Source organism: Cervus elaphus, chromosome 4, assembly GCF_910594005.1.
Source record: "Cervus elaphus chromosome 4, mCerEla1.1, whole genome shotgun sequence".
Lineage (NCBI taxonomy): Eukaryota > Metazoa > Chordata > Mammalia > Artiodactyla > Cervidae > Cervus > Cervus elaphus.
This window is the reverse complement of record NC_057818.1, coordinates 64,602,141-64,625,815: the sequence shown is the minus strand read 5'-3', so window position 1 is coordinate 64,625,815 and position 23,675 is coordinate 64,602,141. Positions and strand designations below refer to the sequence as shown.

General features: G+C 55.1%; 1 protein-coding gene across 4 annotated transcripts; it reads right to left on the bottom strand.

Annotated features, from left to right (window-relative positions):
• Window positions 1-930: 930 nt before the first annotated feature.
• Window positions 931-23,626, bottom strand: PRKCG (protein kinase C gamma). Of its 4 annotated transcripts, none has more exons than XM_043900080.1 (20): window positions 21,710-21,806; window positions 20,423-20,566; window positions 20,120-20,327; window positions 19,723-19,754; window positions 18,640-18,722; window positions 14,421-14,532; window positions 14,130-14,261; window positions 13,210-13,366; window positions 12,459-12,593; window positions 12,017-12,104; window positions 11,468-11,497; window positions 7,859-8,011; window positions 7,360-7,548; window positions 6,270-6,361; window positions 6,116-6,178; window positions 5,861-5,999; window positions 4,782-4,862; window positions 3,565-3,672; window positions 1,938-2,078; window positions 931-1,841 (listed from the first exon to the last, which is right to left on the bottom strand). In XM_043900080.1, the coding sequence occupies exons 3-20, from the start codon at window positions 20,287-20,289 to the stop codon at window positions 1,653-1,655; spliced, it is 2,094 nt and encodes a 697-aa protein (XP_043756015.1). In that variant the 5' UTR covers window positions 20,290-20,327; window positions 20,423-20,566; window positions 21,710-21,806; the 3' UTR covers window positions 931-1,652. The 4 variants fall into 4 exon arrangements, with proteins under 4 accessions (XP_043756015.1, XP_043756016.1, XP_043756018.1 ...); XM_043900081.1 differs by having other exon boundaries at window positions 20,120-20,323; XM_043900083.1 differs by lacking the exons at window positions 20,423-20,566; window positions 21,710-21,806 and adding an exon at window positions 22,244-23,626.
• Between the last annotated feature and the right edge of the window lie 49 nt (window positions 23,627-23,675).

Sequence of the window (23,675 nt, the reverse complement as noted above, 5' to 3'; positions counted from 1 at the left end):
CCGGGCCAGCACCCCCCCACCCCCGCCGTGATGTCAGCGGGGCCACTCTTAAAGGGGCAGGCCGCCCGCCGAGGGTCGGAGCCGGGGTTGGGGGCCGCGGGCACGGATGGGGGCCCCGCGGCTGTGCTGGGGGGGGGAGACAGGGGGAGCCCCAGCATCCAGCCAGACCGAGTCTCCGGAACCCAAGAGTCTGCGGGGACGAGGAGACGCCGGGGCTCCCCGAGGGAGCCTGTGAAGCTTTGGGGCTCAGTCCCCTCCAAACGCAGACAGAAGCACACCGTTCCACGGGCCTGTCCCCATCCAGGGACTACACTTCCCATCAGCCCTGGCGGCGGCGGGGGCCGCGCCTGGGGGGAGGGTCTGCCACAGGGTCCGCTGGGAAGTGTAGTCTATTGGGACTGTCCCCTCCACGCCCCTCACTCGCAAGTGGGTCAAGGGAAAGAGGCCCGCAGGGTGCGTCTGTCCGCCCTACGCCTCACGTCGCTGAGCCTTAAGCTCACAGGTTTCTCTGTCGTACGGTCTCTCAATGGCAGGGCTGCCTCTGTCTTCCCTCTTCCGACTTCCCAGCCTCCGAGACTCAGCCTGTCCTGTGTGCCTGGGAGCTTTGCCTTGCTCCGGGCAAATGTGTGTGGGCTTGTGTCTCTGTGCTCCCGATCTCTGCCTGACACGCTCAGCTGTCTGTGCGTACAGCTGCCTTTTCGTTCCCGTGTCCACTTTGGTCCTCTCTCTGTGTGTCTCTGCTTTCTCTGGGTCTCTGCTGTTTGCGCTCATGCCATGGGTATCTTCTCTCACTTTATGGGTCTCTGCGTCTGCCCCCCACCCCCCGCAGCCTCCTACTCAGCCCCTCTATGTGTGTGTTTCTCTGTACAGTCACCGTCCCACCTCCATCCCCCTTCATTCTCCAAGCTTAGAAGAAAAACATCCAAACGCTTGAGCATCAGCATCCCAAATTTATTCTCCAGCAGCTGTGGCCGGGCAGAAGAGGGGATCGCAGAGAGTCCCAAGAGTGGCAGGCATTTGGGTAGAGGTGGGGTTCCAAGCAGGACTGGAGGAGCCATGCGGTGATGGGTCTGGGGGTGGGGGAGCCTGGGACGAAAGCTGAAGGAGAACAGACTGGGGGGGGGGGTATCTTCCATACGTCCCAGGAATCCCTAGAGCGCAGAACAGGGGCACTGGAGCAAGGGGGCACAGCCTCCCACTTACTCCGGAACTGGAGCGGCGGTGGGTGGGGCCTCGGAGGTGGGGGATGTTCTGGAATCCTAGTCTAGAACAGCCCACCCCATGAGACTATTTCCCAGGAAGAAGAAGAAGGAAGAACAAAACGAAAATAAAAAAAAGAAGAAGAAGAAGAACTGGGATGGTGTCGGCGGTTCTGTAAATTGGTGGGACAGAGTCCAGGACGCTCAGGCAGGTCGGAATCTAGGGCTCAACAGCAGCAGAATCTAGCGCACGGTAAGACTCTAGAGATCGTACTGGGAGTGCGGAATGCCAGGAACGCTTGGGCGGGGCGGTTAGAGCCCGAGGGGCGGGGCAGAGGCCAGAACGCTGGGGAGCCAGGTCTAGAATTGGAAACGGGGGTGGCATGGTAAGGCGAGGACCAAGGCCGGGGCGGAGGAGGGAGCCGTGGGGACGCCTGGTGGCGGCAGGTGGGATTACATGACTGGAACAGGCGTTGGGCTGATGGGGCTGCGGGCATCCGGGTGCACGAAATCCGGGTTGACATAAGTGAAGCCCTGGAACTCGGCCTGGTCGATGCTGGCCAGAACCAGGCGGTCAGGGGGTGTCAAGGCCGGCGCCGCCCGAGTGAAGAACTTGTCGAAGTTCTCGCCGCTGCGGCCACACTGCGGGAAACACCGGGAGCGAACCATGAAGCATCGGAACGCAAGGCTGGTCCACCCTCTTAGGGGCCAGCGTGGTGTTCCCGGGAGGGCACTGACCGGGCGGGGTCTGAACGGAGGCGCGATCTCCAATCGTTCCAGCCTGTCCCAGTCGATCCAGCGGAAAAAGCCGTGAGCGCGGATGGTGGGTTCTCCATCCGGGCCCGAGCCCAGGCGCTTGGCCGGGTGCTTGGTGAGGAACTGCAGGGAACACAGAGAGAGACGGACAGACAGACAGAGTCCCAGACAAGGAGGCCCAGAGAAACACAGGGCAGGGAGGTGGGGGGAAGACGAGGAAGGAGGAATAGGGAGAGACAAGCATGGAGATCCAGAAAGAGAAGAATGAACCGAGGTGGGGTGCAGAGATGGGGGGGGGGAGAAGAGAGGGAGAGAGAAAGAGGAGAAGGGGGGATACATGAGGCGGGGTAGATGAAACTCAAACCCAGAGACCCGGGGACAGACAAAGAAACGAGCAAGATCAGGGTGTGAAGGTTTGAGTGGCAGAGAAACCCAGAAAGAGAGGAAGACGATTGGGAAAACATCCCAAAGGGAAAGTGGCAGAAGAGAAGAAGGTGGGAGAGAGAAGACCCAGAGAAAAGGCAGAACAGAGACCCAGAAGGAGGGAAAGACTCAGCGGGGAGAAGAGAGAAGGGAGGAGAGGGGAAGGGGTGGGGGAGACTCAGGAAACAAACACCCGGAGAGAGGGATGAAGACCCCATATGAAGGAGGAGACTCAGAGAAAGGGGAAGATGGAGACCCCAAAACAGAAGATGAGAGAGACCCAGAAGGAGAAGGATAGAGATCCAGTGTGCATGTGTGTGTGTGTTTGTGTGTGTGAAGGGGGGTTGGTGAGAAGGTAATAGAGACCCAGAAAAAGAAGACGAGAGAGACCCAGAAGGAGAAGGATGGAGATCCAGTGTGCGTGTGCATGTGTGCGTGTGCATGTGTGTGAAGGGGAGTTGGTGAGAAGGTAATATAGACCCAGAAAAAGAAGATGAGAGAGACCCAGAAGGAGAAGGATGGAGATCCAGTGTGCGTGTGCATGTGCGTGTGTGTGTGTGAAGGGGGGTGGATGAGAAGGTAATAGAGACCCAGAAAGAGGAGGAAGAAGACAGAAGAGGTGAACAGAGACCCCGAAGGACACAGAAAAAGCAAACAACAAGGCAGCGACACAGAACACCCATCGTGTGCAGATGGAGGCAGAGGAATGAGACAAAAGCCCAGAGAGATGTGGTCAGAGAGACGTGGAGACAGGAGCTCGAAGCAGAAGCCTGCTAACATCTGCTGTAGGCTCGGCTCCTTCTCCTGCCTTCACTCCACAACCCCGGAGGAGGAGACGGTGGCTCCCAGAGTGACTTGCCCCAGATCCCGCAGGAGGAAAAGTGGCAGGAGTTAGGTTTGACTGACCCACTCGGCTGAGCGCTGCCTGCCCTGAGCTGGGGAGAGGCGGGGAGTCCAGGACAGGGTAGAGGCCGCCCTTGGACTGCCTGGGGCAGCAAGGCAGGATGTGATTGTTCTAACAAGATCTCTGTGCTATATAAGCTTTTTCAGCAGATGGGAGTAAATCGACTTGAGGAGTGGGAGCCTTTTCCTAATGTGCAGTGATACTGTGTGGGCAGTCCTGGATGGCAGTCGTGGGGCATGTGGGTTGTGGGCCTGGAGAATCTGGGAGTCAAGGGGCTCTCACCCCCTTGCAGATGGCCACAGCTTCCCGGGAAAGTGACTTGGGGTAGGTGACAGTTTGTTCCATGATGGCTTGAAACAGCTCCTCCTCGTCTTCTCCATCAAAGGGTGGCTAAGAAAGTAGAGGCGGTAAAGAGTCAGAGGCCTGACTACCTGCCCACCACAAGCAGAGCCCGCCCCGGCCACCCCCTCCCCCCGCCCCCAGTTCCTGGAGAAAAACATGACCAGACCGCCAAAGCTATTTCTTTCTCACTCTCAGAGGCTCTTGTTTTCTATCTGAGATGCTTCAGCTCTCTGCACCTCTTTGCTGCTCTGCCTCTCTTTATCTGCTATGTAAATCAGCAAGGTGTTAATTAGGCAATGTGTCATTTAAATAGAAGAGAGAAAAACTGCAGGAAAAAATTGTAAAAGCACTCTCTTGGCTGGATGAGTGGCCTCCAGTCTTCTTGGATTTGGAAAAGCAGTATCCAGACAAAGATTCTACTGTGGGGTCTAGGGAGTCTGTTTCTACAACTGAGTGTGTGTGTGTGTGGGGGGTCCTTGAATTTGGATGGGAAAAAAACATGCATTCTTATTTTTTTGGAATCTAAAATTGAAATTCAGCCTTATAAATTTAGGAAAGAAACCCCAGCAGTAGTTGCGACTTTATCACTGATGGAAATCACCGATATTTTCTTATAAGGGTTGCAGATATCTCAAAGGAAAAAACCAAAACAGTCATCTCTACTTTAAAATTACTGACAGGCCTTTCTACCTGCTTCCTATTCTTGTGAGATATTACTATTTAATACCATTTAATTCATTAGTAGTGAATCACATATAAGTCCATATTCTAATACCCTTAGACAACCACACACGTTTAAGTTAAATTTATTTAGTTGGTTAAATGACTCAATCAAGCCTTTAACATTTTGTTAGCCAGATTTCAATATGATTGACTTCTTCTGTAATGCTATTATCTTATTTCATGTGTTTAAAAGCATTGTTCTCAGAAAGGGGTCCAAGACACAAAAAGGGGGAAGAACCCCTAGCCTGTGGGAAGTCAATGTTTCAGAACCACGGAGAGCGCTCTTCTAGTAGACGGACTTCTCCCCACAGCTTCCTACACTCAGCCTAAAGACATCCCTTCCTGACCTGCTCCTCCTGAGCTAGGCCATGTAACAGGTGGCACCCCTTCTGTGTTGCCTTTAGCCAAACCAGCCTCTCCCCAGCGTCCCTTACCTGTCCTGCCAACATCTCGTAGAGCAGAACCCCAAAGGACCACCAATCAACAGACTTCCCGTAGGGTTGGTAGGCAATGATCTAGCAGGGAGGGAGAAAGGTGAGCAACTGTCATTTGTGTTTTAAGAAAAGGTGGGCCCCTCCAGCTTCACCACCTGGAAACCCTACCCGACTTTAAATGCTTTCAGCACAAACTTTTCACACTCAGAACGCTTTGGCTCCATCCTTTGGAACATTTGAGAAGCAGATTCTTCCTACTCAGAACATTCCTTTGGTTCCAACATAAAGACGATCTCAGCATTAAGTTGCAAGTTCCGCCCATGCATCTAGAATATCTAGATAACTGAACTCTCTCCTTACAATGTCAGAACTTCAAGAGCCCAGAGAGTCCTAAATCTGGACACATACCAGATTCTTGACTGGTTAAAGATAGCTGTCGCCAGCCCTGAAGAATTCCAGCCACAACAGACCAGAGTCAGAGGCGGGAAGCTGTGTGTATTTTTCGAAATCTTCCCAGGTGATGCTGACCAGCAGCTATGTTTTGAAACCACTGGCTGGTTACTCAGGCAGAAGCACAGAGTCACCAAGAAAGATCCAGGACAGCACCATCAACCCCACCTCTCCCAAGAAGAAAAGTCGGGACCTGCTCTCAGTCTGCTTATATAATATACAGTCCGATCATTAGCCACACCCCCCAGCAAAGTCAGAGCTGATTCTTGCCCACTTGAAATATTCAGGGGACAGCCTCCACAAGCCTAATGTTCTAGTAGGATGGGCCCCACCCCCTCAGAGTACACTGGGACTCTTCCCCCAGCTTCTTAGAACAGTCCAGTAACAGGTCCTGTTCTCCAGAATCCCTAAAGGGGGTCCCGCTCTTTCGGAACATTCACCCACAGTTCTTGCCCACTTTGCCTATTTTGAGACCCAGCCCCGCCCACTTACAACACTCAGGTGGTTGGAACAGTCCATGACTCCCGTGAAGACCCCGGGGTCAGGTCCCCACATTACGAACACTAGACCCCCAGGCACGTCCACGCAGCGAGCTTGGAGAGCTCTAAGAGCCGGGGAGGTGGGCTTACCTCGGGGGCTATGTAGTCCGGGGTCCCGCAGAAGGTTCGAGTGGTGCTCCCGGGAAAGACGTTCTCCTTACACATGCCGAAGTCGGTGATTTTGATGTGTCCTTCGGCATCCAGCATCACGTTGTCCAGTTTCAGGTCCCTGCGGGTGGGTTGGGGTGCAGCAGGGAGGAATTGCAGGAAGGGGGAGAGAGTTAACAGCCTGGAGCCGTTAAGCTCGAATCCCTTCCCTCCACTGAAGGGCCCGGGACTGCTCACCGATAGATGATGCCCTGGTTATGGAGGAAGAAGAGGCCGATGGCGATTTCTGCGGCGTAGAACCTGGAGGAGGGGGCGGGGGGTCAGGAGGCCAGAGGCGGGACACCGCTCCCTTCCACTTTCCCCCCACCCTCCTCTCTTGGCCAAGACTCACGCTGCGTGGGGTTCCTTAAACTTGCCCAGCTGTTGGATGTGGTACATCAAGTCGCCCCCGGTGACATACTCCATCACAAAATATAGGCGGTCCTGGGGAGGGGGTGGACAGGGGCTTAGAGGCAAAGATACATCCATCAGGGGAGGGAAACGTCCATTCCTGCCCACTCCAGGCCAGCGTGGAAGGCTCTGGGCCCATGCAATCAGAAATCCAGGGCAACTGTGTACGCCTACCCGCCATCACAGAATCTCCACCCACTCCATCCTCTGTTACTCTCAACTGTCGGGTGTTCCCCTCCTCCCTTCCCAGGATTTAAGATTGAGGTCCACCATTTGCTTGAAGTCTCAGGCAAACTGAAACCTCTTTCCATATCCACTCACTCACACATGCAGTTTTGGCCACCAGCTAGGGGCCAAAGCTGTTCAGGCTTCACTTGCAAATGATACTAATTTTTAAATTATTTTTAAATTTTTGGCTGCACCTTGCCGGTTTGTGGGAATCTTAATTCCCGACCAGGGATCGAACCCAGGCCCCCTGCAGTGGAAGCATGGCGGTCCTAACCACTAGACCAGAAGGGAATTCCCAATACTAATTAAAAAAAAAAAAAAAAAAATCCAGGAAGCTGGCTACGCCCACTCAGAGCTCTTGAAAGTAGAGTCACGCCCTCTCTAACCTCTGACAGTTCTGACTTGTTGTCCCATTTCACAGTGTTCGGAAACGCCTTATTTCTGATGACTCCGTAACTGAGAACCCACGAGTGACAGCCTCATCACGCAGAGCCCAGTTGTAGGCAAGCTCACTCACGCACTCTTTTACTCCAGAAGCCGGTACTCCAGAAACACCCACTCAACCCCTAGGGAGTTCAGGCCACGCCCACTCAGGCTCCCAGCCCTCTGGCCACGCCCTCCACGCCACCTGCGTGCTGGCCACACCCACTGAGGAGCCAGCCACGCCCCTTCAGAGTCCGCAGGGCTCTTCTGCCCTCCCCCAAACTCAGACTCTCAAAGCCAATGCGAATGCATCTGGGGGGTTGAGGGGGAAGGGATAAGGCAGGGCCCCTGAGCCAGCCTGGGGCCCCCTCCTTTCGCACCGGAGTCTGGAAGGTGGAGTGAAGCTGGGTGAGGAAGTGTGGCCGGCCTCCGGGGCCTCGGCCCCCCAGGGCCAGCACGCGTTTCTCCACCAGGGTGCAGTCCACGTCGTCATCCTGGACGATCACGTCTTTCTTCAGGATCTTGATGGCGTAGAGCTCATCGGAGCCCCGGCGCTCGGCCAGCATCACCTAGGGACAGAGGCCCAGTCCATCTGGGAACCCAGAGCGCTGGTCCCTAGCCTTCCCTTTCAAGGAAACAAAGAAACAGAATGCCGGTCCCCCCTCTCACTCTCCGGATGCCCTGACGTGGCCAGCCACTCCTTCAGGGCAAGTATCCACATCTTTAGGTCTCTCCTTTCCAGGAACTCAAGAGGCCCCATCAAGCCATCTTTGGGGGCTCAGAAGCCTAGTTCCTTCCCCAGACTCTGATTTCATTCCTAAGAAACCCAACCCCTCCCCCAGACATCCTCCCTTTCCCCCGGAGCCCCAGGAATCCAACCTTCCCAAAACTGCCTTTTCCTAGAACCATGAGGAAGCTGAAGTCCGAGATGTGCAGTCGTCCAGGGCTGGCCCCGAAGAAACAGCGCTTGGAGTCGGTGGGACTGGGGGATGGGGAGGGGATGGGAGAGGAGGAGGGACCCGTCCGCACCCTCTGTGAGAAAGGGGAGACATGCAGAGCTAGTCAGACCCTGGAAGGGGATAAGGGGGTGCCCCTCAGAGAGACAGCATCCAAGGACAAAAGGGAAGCGGAGACACACAGAGATGGGAAGATGGAGAGAGAAAAAAAGCTGTTTCCACACCCATCTTTGATTTAGGGACTTTTCCTGATTTCCCATAGCCTGGAGGTTTTACTGGACTTCCTTTGTGGCTCAGACAGTAAAAAATCTGCCTACAGTGTAGGAGACCTGGGTTTGATCCCTGGGTCAGGAAGATCCCCTGAAGAAGGAAACGGCAACCCACTCCAGTATTCTTGCCTGGAGAACCCCATGGACAGAGGAGTCTGGCGGATACAGTCCATGGGTTCCCAAAGAGTTGGACACGACTGAACGGTTAACACTGGACTTCGCAGGTGGCACTAGTGGTAAAGAAGCTGCCTGACAATGCAGGAGACATCAGAGATGTGGGTTCACTCCCTGGGTCAGGAAGATCCCCTGGAGGAGGGCATGGCAACCCACTCCAGGATTCTTGCCTGGAGAATCCCACGGACAGAAGAGCCTGGCAGGCTTCGGTCTCAAAGTGTCGGACACGACTGAAGAGACTCAGCACACTTGCCTGGAGAGTTTAGTATTCAGCTAGCACTTAGACAGCTTACTATATGCCATCAATCCTCCCCATCAGCGCCACCACCCGATCTCCCATCTTAGAGAAGGTAAGCAACTTGCGCAAAGCCACACAGCAGGTAAAAAGCAGAGCCAGAAATCAAAACTCATTAATGCCAGAGACTGTGTCTCCCTCCTTTGTGCTTCTCCACCATCACCCAGCAGGCGGCTTGGGTCTGGAGTCGAGTGCTGAATGCAGGTCCTGAACTTCTAACTTCAGAGCACATTCAGAACCTGAACGCTCTTACCGTAATTACCTCCCTCGGCCGAGCTGCCGGCAACTCACCTCTGGACCTCCATGATGCCTTCTTCCTCCTCCTACTGTCAGTTCTCAACACAGAGGCAGTCCTCTTCTCTGAATCAAAACCATCTCGGGCCACCTCCAGTGCCCTCCCATCTCACTTGGTCTATTTACTTATTTAAAAAATGAACGTATTTAGCTGCGCTGGGTCTAAGCTGCAGCATGTGGGATCTAGTTCCCTGACCAGGGATTGAACCCAGACATAGCTGGCCTGCTCCCACCTCAGGGCCTTTGCACGTGACCTTCCCTCCATTGGGAAGGCTCTGAGCTATCCTTACGGCTATTTCATCTCCTTTATCTCTTTGCCCAGTGGTCACTTTCTCCGTGAAGCCTTCCCTGCTTATTGTAAAGTCTCACAAAACAGCACTCCCTATCTTTAGCGTTTGTTTTTCTCCATAGTCATTCATCATTGTCTAACACAGGATCATCAGTGCCTTTATTTTGTTTAATGTCTTCCTCCCAGGAGGGCAGGAGTGTATTTTTTCCCCCTCTCTTCTTGTTTGCTGCTATATCCCCAGTGATTAGAACTATGCCTGGCACACAGAGGGCTCAAGTAAAAATGTTTGTTTTGAAAGAAGAAATGACAGAGTGAAAGTGTTAGTCACTCAGTCATAGCTGATTCTTTGGGACCCTGTGGACTGTAGCTTGCCAGACTTCTCTGTCCGTAGAATTCTGCAGGGAAGAATACTGGAGTGAGCTTGCCTTTCTCTTCTCCAGGGGATCTTTCCCACCCAGGGGTCAAACCTACATCCCCTGCATTGCAAGACAGATTCTTTACTGTCTGAGCCAACAGGGAAGAAAGAGAGAAAGAGGGCACGTGTTCCTTCCTTGGTCTGGAAATCTGTCCTCCTTTTCCTTTACCCAGGGAATCCTGTACTTCCTGTTGAAGTTTTTCTCTGACTTTCTCAGGTCCTGCCGGAGGTTTAGGACTCCCCAGTGTCCGAGGCCATCTCCCTGATCAAATACATTCCTTCCCTATCTGTAACTTTCATTGAAAGAGGAGCTCCCCAGGGTATGGCCTGATTCTACTCCCAGAATAGGGCTTGACTTATGTAAAACTTCAGGAAATAGGTGTTCAGGAAGTGAAAAAAAAAAAAAACAAACCAAACCAAAAACCAATGGAGGAGAGAAAGGCCACAGTGAGAAATGGACAGAAAAAGTCAAGGAGCAATTCAGGTGTCACTTCCTCAGGAAAGTCCTCCCTGATCACCTCCCCCGGCCCCTGCCAGACTGGGTTAACCTCTGTGCTTCTTGGGTGCCCTGGTAGTTTAGTCGCTAAGTCATGTTCGACTCTTGTGACCCCAGGGATTGGAGCCCACCAGGCTCCCCTGTCCACAGGATTTCCCAGGCAAGAATACTGGAGTGGGCTGCCATGTCCTTCTGCATGGGGATCTCCCTGACCCAGGGATTGTGCTGGGCAGGAAACCTGTGAAACTGAAAGTGCCCCAGACACACCACGCCCTTGGGAATTCCTCAGACGCCTTTGACTTTTCCAGCTCACGGGCTGGCCCTGTTCTGGGGGCGGCCCTGCCCAGTCCTCATCCAACAAGAGTGGGTCCTTAGGGGCCACTCCAGGGGGGACACACCCACAAAGTCAGGAACAGAGAAGGGCCTGGGTCTGCGAGAGCCCCTTTCCTGAATCTTCCCGGGGTGGGATGACAGACACTACTGGCGGCCTTATGGAGAGGCGCACAGTGGGGTGGGGAGCTGGGGGTGGGGGATTTGGGGCCCATCCCAGGCCAGTTGGAAGACTTCACTTCATACATACATGGCTTGGCTGGCAGGGCGCCTGAGGCCATGGTTCCCCACAAGTCATTAAACACAGATCACAGAGGCTGGGTACGGCCCCAGCTGGGGATCCTGACCTTTGCTCCCCAAGGTTAATTCAGCCCAGAGGGGAGTTGGGGCACAATGGAAGTTCCCCAAGTGTACTGGGATCCTCCCATCCGCTGTGCACCTCCTACCATCCCCCAACAATAGAAACGCTGAAGACTGCAATGCGATCAGCATAAAAACACTTGCCTCAGGAGCTGCAGGTGGCAGAGAGAACCCTATTTTGGACCTACATCTCCTAGAGCTCTGCTCCTTCTTCAGTGCCAGGAAGAAACAGAAGTGTAACCACAGAATCCGAGACCCACAGGCCTGGAATGACAGACCACAGAATTCCAGAGCCAGGCCCCGCAGTCCATGGAATGCCAGAAACACGGGACCCAGAATTGATAGCTAGAGGGCCCCAGAGCCTCTCAGCATCCCTGAATCTAAGGAATCTGTGATGCTGTCCCTACCTTAGGGAATTGCCTGAGGGTCAGACTGACCTCCAGAGAGCGCAGATTACTCAGCAAACACAAGACCTGCCCCTAGGTATGGTATGCTCTCCACCCATGCGTGTGGCAATGCAGACAGATATGAGAGGGATGAGATGTGTCAGGGACAGATACAAACCACGGGAATGAAGCTGCCTCCAACCCAAGCCTCTGACTCTTCTCACCTCGTATAGTTCCAGAGGGTAGTTACAGGCCTGGGGGAAAAGAAATCAGAGTCAGAGCCTCCTGGGAGAGGCAGACGATGGCCCTAAAGCAGGGGGTGGGGGCCCCCGGATCCCCAAGCCATAGGGATGGATTTGTGTGCATGTGTGTTAGTTAGCTTCAGTTGTGTCTGACTCTTAGCGACCCCATGGACTGTAGCCCACCAGGCTCTTCTGTCCATGGGGTTCTCCAGACAAGAATACTGGAGTCTGTTGCCTTGTCCTCCTCCAGGCGATCTTCCCAACACAGGATTGAACCCGCCTCTCCTGTGTTTCCTGCATTGGCAGGAGGGTTCTTTACCACCAGCGCCACCTGGGAAGTCCTGGATGGATAGGACTTCCAATTCCCAGCAGTCCCTTAGAAAAGCAGAAAGAACTCCAGGGTCTCCTGGGAATTTTCGTCCCCAGACCAGTGGGCAAGCAGTGATGGAGTCTGGGGAAGGCCGGCTCTGAACTGTGGGAGGCTGCGCTCCCCGGGGCTGGGATGGGCCGGGGAAGCCAGGGTCTGGGTACCTCGAACTTCTGGAGGAGGTTGCAGTTGTCGGCGTCAGCCACCGGCACATTGTAATACTCGCCCTCCTCCTGGTTCAGTAACTTGTACCTGACGTACAGACGGAGACCAGAGCGGGGTGGCGGGGGGGGGGGGGGGGGGGGGGGGGGGTTGGGAAGACGGATGGGGTGGGGGTGGGGGGACACCCAAGGGAGAGGCAGAGACATCAGAAGGGGGGAAGAGACAGAGAGAACGAGAGAAAGAGTGAGATAAGAAGAGAGGGACGGGGGTGGGGGAGGATAAAACAGCCCAGGGAGGCCGAGAGGACGGCGTCCGTCCGGGAGGAGAGAGAACACATGCCCGGGAAAGGAGGCGCGGATGCCGGCTGCGGAAGGAGAGAGACCACACCCCAGGGGAAGGACACGCGGATGCCGGCGCCGAGCCCCGCCCCCGCCCGCCCCTCACCAGCCGTCCACCGGCGCCTTGAGCAGCTCCGAGACGCCGAAGGACATGGCGCCCATGAAGTCGTTTCGGGAGGTCCGGTCCCAGTCCCACACCTCCACGCTAAGCCGGCGCTCCACGTCCCCGGGCTTCAGATTGCTGCGGGGAGAGAGGGGCGCAGTGAGGGGCCAGCTCGTGGCTCCCCGACCTCCGCACCCTCAATGCTGCAGGAGCCCATAAGCCTCCTGAGCTGGGGCCTCTTTCCTGCTCTGCGGATGGTCTTCCCACCCCGGGTCCTCCCGAAGAGGGTCCCTCTCCCCACCTGGGCCCGAAGTCGACCTAGAGCGCTCTCTCAGTCCCCCTCCTGGTCTTTCACATCTGTGCCTCTGGGCTTTTCTCTCCGGATCTCTCCCCTATTCTCCCTCCAGAACCGTCCTTCTGTCTTTCTCTCAGCTGGCTTCTCTTTCTCTTCCTGCCGCCCACCTATCACACACCGCCCCGTGCCGTCTGTGTCTCTCCTGGCTTTATGTTTCTTCCTCTGAGTCTCGGGGTCTGTCTAATCTCTCTGATCTCTTGTCTTAACTCTAAAACGGTCACCTTCTGGGTCTCCATCCCTCTTTCTCAGTCGCTTCATTTTCTCCTCCCACCGCCTTCTTCTCCCTTTGCGGGCCTCCTCCTATCCTACCACCTGCTCTCTGCAGTCTTGTGGGCCACTAGGACTCTCAGACCGTTCTCTGTCAGTCATCACCGGGCCTCCCCTGCACCCGAGACTCACAACACAAAGGTCTCGTTCCACACAGGGTTTAGCGTGGCTTTCACCGTGCGGGTCTTCTGTTTGGTCAAATTCCGAGGGTCTGGGATGAGCTTCAGCTTCACATAGGGATCGGAGAGACCATTGGGGTCCATTGGGATGAGGTTCCGGGCCTCACCAACTGAGGGGGGAGATGAAGGAGGGCAGATGGAGTTAAGATCCAGGGAGAGGCCCGGGAGCCTTCCCCCAGCCAACAGTCACAAATTCCAATCTCTCTACTTCCTCTTCCATGACCCATGTTTTTTGTTTCCTTTTCTTCCCTTTTAAAAAAATCTTTTACTTCTCCAGTACCCAGAAGATGGGGCATGAAGCCCTTTCCCCAGCCAGTGACCCAGAAATCAAACCCAAAGTCCCTGGCTCCCTTAGGATCCTGGCCATATCACCAGGGCGTGCATGCTAAATCACTTCCGTCGTGTCCGACTCTGCTACCCCATGGACTGTAGCCCGCCAGGTTCCTCTGACCATGAGATTCTCCAGGCAAGAATACTGGAGTGGGTTGCCATGCCCTCCTCCAGGGGATCTTCTCAACCCAGGGATGGAACCCGGGTCTCTTATGTCTCCTGTGCCACTTGGGAAGCCATGTAATAAACCGGAACCTCCCTTGGGACCAGTTCTTCTCTCGTCCGCACCCACCTCCACCCCCAGGACCTTGATGCCTAGAACAGCCATCAGGAGAAGCAAGGCTGGAGACCAGGGGCCTCGAGAGGAAAGGGGCATGGCCGGGTGGCGCTCAGCCGGTGCAGGCGGGGTCAGCGGTGCGGGCGTGACCTTTGTGAGGGGGCGTGGCTTCCCTGGGTCGGTGAGAGTGGGCGGGCAGCTCGTGTGGACTCGACCCAGTCCCTGGGATGAAGGGGGCGGGGCCAGGGGAGGAGGCGGGGTCTCACCCGTGACGTGGATCTCATCGGAAGTGGGCGCCCGGATCTCCAGCTGCAGGCGCCCCCGGCGCTCTGTGTGGTCCACGCCGCACAGAGAGGGCACGCTGCGCACACAGCGCCGGTGCACGTTCATCTCGCAGCCTGGTGCGGGTGGGACAGAACTGGGAGGTGGGACTGCGGGTCCCGCCTTTAACTCCAGGCTCCACTTCCCTTCCTCCATGCTCCCCCCCACTCCCCACCACCACTTGCGTTACTCTGCGCTTTTGCAGGGGCCCCGAAGTGCCGGGTTCGCAGACTCACAAGAACACTTCATGCCCTGGTGCACCAGTCCGTAGAGCAGGGAGCCACAGTGGTCGCAGAAGGTGGGGCTGCTGTAGCTGTGAAGACGGAACTTGTGCTTGTTCCGGGGATCCTGGGGTGGGGGGCGGTCGGGAGGAGTCGGTCAGAAGAGGGGGCCGGAGGGCGTCCTGAACAAGCACCGCCCCTCCCCACTCTTCCTCTTCAGCCCTGCTCTCCCAGTCTTCCTGCTGGTCCGCCTCACCCATTCACTCTCCAGTATTTATGGAGCACCTACTGCGTGCCTGGCACTTTTCTTGGTGCGAGGACTGAGACCCTGAGCAAAACCAATAAAAACTGCAGTCCGTGTGGACTTTACTTTCTGGTGGAGGGAGACAGAAGATGAACACGACAAATAAAATATATAGGGCCTTCCCTGGTGGTGCAGTGGTTAAGACTCTGCCTTCCAGTGCAGCGGGTACCTGTTCCATCCCTGGCGGGGCGGCTAAGACCCACATGCCTTGGGGCCAAAAAATCAAAACATAAGCAGAAGCAATATTGTGACAAAATTCCATAAAGACTTTAAAAACTAGTCCCCATAAAAACAATCTCAGAATATATAGTATGAGGTATGGATACAGATGCTCTGGACAAAGATGGAGCAGGGATGCGCACCGTCAGGGGTCGGGTGGGGGGGATTGAAATGTGAAATAGGGTGATCAGGGAAGGTTGTACCAACAAGGTGGAAATTTGGGAAGAATCTGAAGGAAGTGGAGGCTTCCAAGGTCCACAGTCCCTACCCCATAGTCTTCCACAAGCTGTTCTCTAAGGACTTGTGGGCCACCACGAACCCCGGATCATTCACGGTCAGCCTCTTTCAATGTCTGGCTAGTGACGACCAGCCTTCTCTGAGCCGCGTGTGGGATGGAGACTATGCCCTCTCAGTTTTAGGGACCCAGGTATCCCAAAGGTTAAGTGTGAACCACACAGCAGGGTCTGGTCAAACGTGCTCGGCAGTGTTAGTGCTGTCATTACTGCCATGGTTGTTACTGGTGATTTTATTGCAGTCCCCACACAGCCCTGGGTTTAATCAAGAGCTGGGCCATTCCCCAGTTGTGTGATTTCAGGTACACGCCCGATTTTGAGCCTTAGTGTCTTTATCTGCCCAATGGAAATAAACAATCTATATCTTGAAGCAGTGCTCATAGCTCAATTCCAATTAAGCATGAATTTAAGACACCAGGAAAAGCATTCCTCCTTCCACCCTCAGCAATGTCTGAGTACGAAAAAATTTGATATTTGCATTTTTCTAAGCGGGCTTCCTTGGTGGCTCCAAAAGTAAAGAATCTGCCTGCAGTGCAGGAGACCCGGATTTGATTTGTGGGTTGGGGAGATCCCTTGGAGACAGGAATAGCTACCCACTGCATTATTCTTGTCTGGAGAATTCCATGGACAGAGGAGCCTGGTGGGCTACCGTCCATGGGGTCGGAAAGAGTCAGACACAAATGAGTGACGAACACTTTGGGGCTTCCTTGGTGGCTCAGATGGTAAAGAATCTGCCTGCAATGCTGGAGACCCGGGTTCGATTTTCTATGAGTGCACTGTAAGAGTTTTATAGGGTGAAAATTCAAGACCTTCTTAGGATTTTATTTAGAAGTTCAGCGGGGATTGAATGGTACTTGGGTGAGGAAAGGTGTTGGCAGTTGCATTCTCTGAACCTCTAAAGACCTTTAGCTGACCCGAGCTTCCAGTGTTCCTGCCACATGAAATGAGATGCTGTGGGTGAAAATTCCCAGCAGGGTACCTGACAAGGGAGCTGCTGTGGTTATTCTCAGGGTGAAAGTAGCCATTAAAAAGGGAGCCAGAACTGGGGTTCCAATTTGGAAGATTAGGGTCTAAATTTTGACTCTGCCCATGACCCAGCTGTGTGACCTTCCCCCACACCACCCTTTCGAGAAGTTCAGGGAGCCTCGCCATAAAATGGGACTGTGAGACCTCCCTGAAAGGGTTCTTGTGCAGACGGAATGCAATCATGCGTCTGGAGCCCTGAGCACTTCTTAAGCCCTTGATCTGTGTTGCTGACAAGAATAAAAGCTTAATGCTTCACAGAGAAAAAAGAAAGCCAGATAGAGAGGAAAGGCCTTGTCTGCACTATTTCCCTTCATTTCCTCACCAATAATAGTAACAATTTTACAGTGATAATAATTAGTATTTTGTCTTTCACTACATACCAGGTATTCATACCCAAGGAGTTGCCTCATTCAGTTCTTAAAACAATCCTATCAGATGAGGGCATGGCTATTAAACCCCATTTTACAGACAAGGAACTCCAGAGGTGCAGAGAGGTAAATTAACTTCTGGAAGGTCACAGAACCAACACACGGTGGAGGTGGGACTCAAGCCCAGGTGTCCTGGCCCAAGAACCTCCGTTAGATGGGGACAGGAACAATACCTAACTTTATACGCTGTTGAGAAGATTCATTCTTATGCTATGTACAAGATCCCTGTTAAGTACATGGAATGAGCCTTGGGCAAATCAGATGGAGTGTTTGGTGGTGGTGGCAGTGGGCGGGTGAGGCAGCAAATCATAATACATACAGGTGCTGGGAGATAGTGGAGCTCAATCTATGTTCTCAGAAGTCGCATCTTCTAAACTTCAGTTTTCTTGACCTGACAAGCTGGCAGAATGCCTCATGGACTTCCGTGGTGTGCTCTCTCTCTTTCTCAACCCGCCTCTTTCTCCATCTGCTAACCATAAAACCATCTCCAACTCTGTGTCAAACCCTGGGCTAGTCTCATGCTGCCTGACTTCACTGAACTGTCAAAACAAGCCTGGGGGCGTCTAGATTGATGCCTATCCCACACGGTAGCCCTAACTATAGGCGGCTGTTTCTTTTTTTTGGGCTGTTCTGCATGGCATGTGGGATCTTAGTTCCCTGACCAGGGACTGAACCTGTGCCATCTCCAGTGGGACTGTGGAGTCAACCATTGGATGAGGGAAATCCTACAGGTGGCTATGTATTAATTAAAATTAAGCAGGATTTTTTGGAGAAGAAAATGGCAACCCACTCCAGTATTCTTGCCTGGAGAATCCCATGGACAGAGAAGCCTGGCGGGTTACAGTACATGGGGTCGCAAAGAGCCTGACACAAATTAGTGACTAAACCAAGCAGGATTTTAAACTTCCATCCCTTGATGGCTAGCTATGGTGGTTGGCAGCTGGATGACAAAGATACAGAATGCTTTCATCATGCCGGAAAGTTCTCCAGGTCAGCACTAGATGGTCAGCCCCACTTTACAGAGGGTGAAACTGAGGCTCACAGAGAGGAGCCCCAGGGCCAGACAGAGAGTGAAGGAGGGATCGGGGGTGGGCATGCAGGGTGGACAGTTCTTGTTAGCCCCTTGATGTTGGGGGTGGAGAGGAGGGAGAGAATGGTTGTGTGTATCTGTGTGTGCGTACACGAGGGATGTGTGCATGCACATATGTGTGTGCAACATGGGGAAATTTGTGTGTGTGTGCATATACAATATTCATACATATGTGTGTGCACACGGGTGTCTGTGTATGCAAATATATGTATGTGCATGGCACATACAGAGGGGGCATCTATAAATGCACATATGTGTGTGCGTGTATATGACAGGATCTCTCGGGCTTCCCTCTCTCAGTACCTGCTAAGCAGTTCCCTGAATCTACCATTTTCTATTCTAGTTTCCCTTTCTGAGTGTCTGCCCCTCTGTCTCTGAGTTTGTCTCTCAGTCCTTCTGGGTTCCCTTTTCTTTCCTCCCAGTGTCGCTGACTCTGTTCCACTGCTCTTGCTTTCTCCCCCTCCCCCAATCTGCCTGGGTCTCTTTTTTTCTGCATCTCTGGGCTCTCTTTCTCTGTCTTATCTCAGGATCTCAGTGCTTGCATCAATTTCCCTCTCTCTGTCTCTCTGCCCCTCATCCTTCTGTTTTCTGAATCTCTTAGTGCCTGGATCACAGCCGAGCTCCTCCAGCACCGAAGTCCCCTCACCCGGCCTCCTCTCTGTCCCCCACCTGGGTCCCCAGCCAGTCTCGGTCCCCTCTCATTCCCCCTTTCCAGGCCAAGGGCAGGGAATCTGGGCCAGACCAGCTCTCCCTATCTCTCCAGCCCCCCTCCCCTCCCAGCCTTAAAAATAGCAGGAGAAATTGGGACGGACGCCGAGGGGGTGAGGGCGGGGGCACGGCCCGAGGAGGGAGAACCAGGTGTCCGGGCACTCACGTCCGTCTGGGGGCCCTTCCCAGCGCCTGGACACTCGAAGGTCACAAATTCGTGGCATCGTCGATGAACCACAAAACTGCAGACTGAAGGCAAAAATCATAGAAACCCAGAGCGGAGAGAGACCCCAGTGGACAGAAAATCAGAAGGAGGGAAGACCCAGACAGAAAGAAACCCTGGAGAGAGGGATCTCCATAGGGTTCGATACAGAGAAAAGCAAAGAGACCTTGACATGCAGAGAGAGAGAGAGAGACACCGAGAGACAGAAATTCTAAGATCCAAAGAAAGAAACAGAGATGCAGAGAGTCACGGAAACAGAGAAACACAGAGCACCCAGTGTCTATACACAGCCAGAGCTGGAGACAGAGATAGAGAGGCAGAGAGACAGAGAGAGAGAGAGAGGGAGATAGAGAGAGGGCAAGAGAGGGAGACAGAGAGAGAAAGCAGGATCCAGGGACAGAGATTAGAAAGTGAAGAGAGAGGCTGGCAGACTAGAAGGGAGGAGACACAGAGAGGTCCTTCAACAGAACAGAGAGCATCAACTTGGGCAGAAGTGAGTCTGGGGGCGACGCCGACGGCCTGCCCCCCTCCCTGACTCACTCTGCTCTCGGCAGTAGCAGCTGGTACTTTAGGACTCGCCCCACCTCCCCCGGCCCCCATATCTGCCGGCCCCACCCAGCCCCCACCCGCCCATCGGTGACCCCACCCGGCCTGCCCCTTCCTAGGACGGGTGTTGTTGTCATGGCAACGGCAGTCTGGGGGGGGGGGGCTCTGACTTTGCATCTCCAGCCCCCCCTTCAGCTCCCCTTTCCCAAATCTCCCTGTTCCCATGGCAACAGATTCTCCAAATATCTGTCCCCACCTGGAGCCGGCCGAGGGAGGGGCCCCCAGTGCCACCTCCGCGGTGGCCCCACCGTCAGAGCTTCCCCCCCCCCACTGCAGGCAGTGTCTCTGCCACACCCCCCGCCCCGGGCTCCCCCGCGCCTCTCTGGGGACCAGCGAACACGTGTGTCAAGCAGCCTAGGCTGCGGGTCCCCAGCCTCCACCCTCCCGAGGGTCCCAGGAGTCCAGGTCCCCAGCTCTTACCTTGACATTGCAGACCCTGTTTTCCAATCCCCCTGTGAGAGTCAAGGATCTGGGGTCAGTGCAGAACAGGGTGCTGGACCCCCTCGCCTCTGCGGATCGTGGGAGGCCCGCGTACTCCCACCCGCCTCCTGTCGGACCCCCAGCTAGCCTCCTCTTCCCAGGACCCCGAAATCCTGCCCCCCTCGTCCGTGTCCCTCTTCTCTCAGACCCAGGAGCCCAGGCCCCCAGCCCCTTCCTTCGGACCCGGAAGGCCAGGACGCCTGCCTCCCTCTTTCTGACCCTGGAGTGCCGGCCTCTAACCCGTGCCCAGCCGGGGGGCCAGGAGCCAGGGCCGCTGCCCCTTCTTTTCTGCTCATCAGGGGACCCCATCCCCCGGGGCCCCAGCCCCCTCCCTCACCATATGAAGTCAGTGCAGTGGCTGCAGAAGGTCGGCTGCTTGAAGAAACGAGCGGTGAACTTGTGGCTCTTGACCTCATGGACCACCTTCTGCCTCAGAGCCCCCTTTCTGCAAAACAGGGGCCGGGGTCCGCCCTCTGAATCGCCTCCGCCGGGGCCCAGGCCGGACATGGCCCCAGGAACGTAGCAGGGACCGGGATCCTGCCTGTCTGGGGAAACAGGTGGAAGGGCGACTAGCCGGAGGCTCGGCAGGACAGAAGAGCCGGCGGGAGATGCCGCGGTGGGAGTGAGAGGGGCGAGGCACCTCCAGGAGCCGAGCGCGCGGGGCCGGGAGCGGAGCCTCGGGGCGCGCCGGCTCCGCCAGGGGGAGCGAGAGCCGAGAGCACGGGCGCGGAGGAGCCGGAGGCACGGGCGGCGGCGGTGGTGGGAGCTCCGGCTCCGGCACCTGCTGAAATGTGGGAGCCCCGGGCGGGGGGAGGCGTTGCCATGACGACCGAGGGGCGGGGTTTCGGCTTAAAGGCGTCTCCCCCCCCACCCTCCTGGAGAGCCCAGGGACTATGCCCCCCGTCTCCAACACACACACACACACACACACACACACGTCCGCACACCCACTCCGGAGGCCGGGTGAAGGGGGGGGGCACCCTCTCTTCTGTGCCCTGCCCCCTCCCCAATCTGCCGCGCTGCCCCGTCTTCCGACCCCCTCCAGGGTGCCGCGGCGACTCCTGTGAGTCCACCGCAACTCCCCTAGGGTCTCCGTCTGAGGGGTCTCCCCGTTTCATTGCACAAACTTTGTGTTGGTGCTGAGATCCAACGGTGAGCAGGAGGGAGTCTCGGCGTCTCACTTTTTCGGATGTCACCCAAGTCTCCCTCTGGGCTTCTTGTGATTTTTGTACGTCTGTGTCTCCCTCCGGGAGTGTCCCTTTCCCTCGGCCTCTGTTCCTCTCCCTGTATTTCCAGCTTTCTCTGACTTTCTGGGTGGGTCTGGGCTCCTTTTCTTGTCTCTGAGAATTTCTGTCTTTATTTCTCTCTTTTCTTCGCTGTGTGTCTCCAGCTGTTTATCACTCCCCCTGTGGACCACCCCCCTCCCGGGTCTTGGGGTGTCTCTCTCTCTCACTCCAAAGTCTGTCTCCCTGAATCTCTCCTTCTCCCTCCCTGTCTCTGTCTCTATGGATCTCTGTTTCCCCTTCCCCCCGTGTGTTTCTCTTTGAGAGTCAAACTGTGTCTGTCTCCCTGCCTCATTCTCTATGTTCTCATCTTTCTGGTTCTTTGCATTTCTCTCCCCTGGTCTTTGCAGATGCTTTCTCTCTGTCCCTCTCCGTTCCTCTCTGCTTGTTCCTCTCTGACCACTCTCTGACTCTGTGAGTCTCTCTCCATCGCTGGGGGTCCCTCTCTGAATATTGAAGTTGATCGCTCTCCCTTTCCTTCTCCCCTCTCCAGCTCTATCTTTGTCCCTTCTTCACTCACTCTGTATGTCTCTCTGTCTCTGTGAATCCCTCTCAGCTCGGGGACGGGGGGTGGGTGGAAGGTCTTTCCCTCCCTCCACGTCTCTTACTGATTCAGTCTTTCCCCACCCCCGGCTCTGAAATACCCTGGGCATCTCCGTCCTGGGGTTGGGAGGATCTCTCCGAACGTTTGGCCCGGTCAGGTTTCCTGGGCCTCTGCCCAGGGTCTCTGCCTCTCTCTGGTGGCAGCCTGTCCCTCCCCCTGCTCGCAAGCGCTTCCCAGTTCCGGCTTGTTGTGGGTGGGAGGGGAGGAGAGACAGGCTCTGTTGCCAAGGGCAACCACGACCGGGCCGGGGCTGCGAGGTGCAATGCGCTCTGGGACTTGTAGTCTGAGTCTGCGGATCGGCTGTCCTGGCATCGCGGCTGAGAACTTTCTCTCCCGGCATGCCCCGCGAAACAGGGCGTGGCGCTGCGGCGAGCCCGGGGACGCGAGACGCCCACTGCACGTTCCCTGGGACTCGGCGGGGGTCGAGGTCCGCTTCTGAAAGCCTAGTCGGGGCGTGAGCGAATCCGAGCACTAAACCCCCAAACGTGGGGGCCACTGGCTTTCCAGCCCTTCCAGGCGTCCGCCGTCCCCCAGGATAGAGGATAGGGGGCGGGGGGTGGCCCCGAAAACGTACCTAGGAACCCCACCACGCTCTGTTCCAGTTCGGCTTGGGTTCTTCTCGAATCGCCAGCATATCACCCTTGGTCCTACAGCTGTTCTGGTGCATTCCAGAAGAGGGTCAAGCGTGGGGTGGGGAGAGAGGCGCCGTTCGAGAAGGTGGGGATTGATTTAGGTCCCCTGGAATTCCAGGGTGGACAGTGCAGAGACCGAAACGAGGCTTTTCCTCCCCCAAAGGGAGTAAGCCTGCTCTAGATAGCCCTCCCCCGCCTCCAGCGGGACCCTTCCCTCTTTTGCAGTATCTCTTCCCAATTGCTTTTGCGGCTGTAGGTGGAGAAAATGGGTTGCACGATCCTTGAATTTCCCCCCAAGTCATGTCACATGTATTTTTGATAGTCCTGGAGAAATCTGACAAACCTGTGGGACAGAGATTCGTGGCAGGAGTAACTCATTTGATCTTGGAAGTGTTCTGTTAACCATGTGTGTCAGGGAGCTTACAACTGAGGGTAAAATGGAGCTGAGAGTGGGAATACAGGGAGGGTCAGACACTGAAAGCCTTGACAGGGGCTTTGATGTTACCTTTGGGCAGTGTGGAGTGGGATATGGAAGAATTTGAGCAGAGGAGGACAGGACCAGATCCGGATGTTGAAAGCAAGGCACCCTTCTGGGTCAAGGTGGGCTGCAGGTAGGGTAGTCCAAGGAGGAGGCTTGAACAGTAGCTTGGGTGAAGCAAAACTAAAGGAGCTTGGAGAATGTGACAGATATAAATAGAATTTTGTTGTTGTTGTTCAGTTGCTAAGTCGTGTCCGACTCTTTGCGACCCCATGAACTGCAGCATGCCAGGCTTCCCTGTCCTTCACTATCTCCAGGAGTTGGCTCAAACTCTGTTCTTTGAGTCAGTGATGCCATCCAACCATCTCATCCTCTGTCGGATTTAGGAAGAATACAGTGTTTGATGACTGAGAGGGGGGATAGTAAGAAGTGGTGCTTGGGTTCTGCTGCAATCGGAATAAGACACGGTATTTCTCAAATGCTTGTAGGACTCCAAAGAGGGATCTTTGTTCTTTAAAAATTCTTTTTTACAAATTCTTTTTGGCTGTGCTGGGTCTTTGTCGATGCGCTCAAACTTTCTAGTTGCCGGGAGCAGGGGCTACTCTTCGCTGCAGTGCATGGGCTCCTCATTGCAGGGGCTTCTCTCGCTGCAGAGAACGGGCTCAGTAGTCATGACAGAGGGACCTAGGTGCTCCGTGGCATGTGGAATCTTCCTAGACCAGGAATAGAAACTGCTTCCCCTGCATTGGCAGGTGGATTCCCAACCACTGAACCATCAGGCAAGCCCTAAAGAGGGAGAAATCTTGTTCGTGTCTATCCTAATTAGCTCTCTTCATTTGAGGGAGAAATTTGGAAGATCTGGACTCACTCCTTTTCTGATGAGGCCAAGGTTGTTT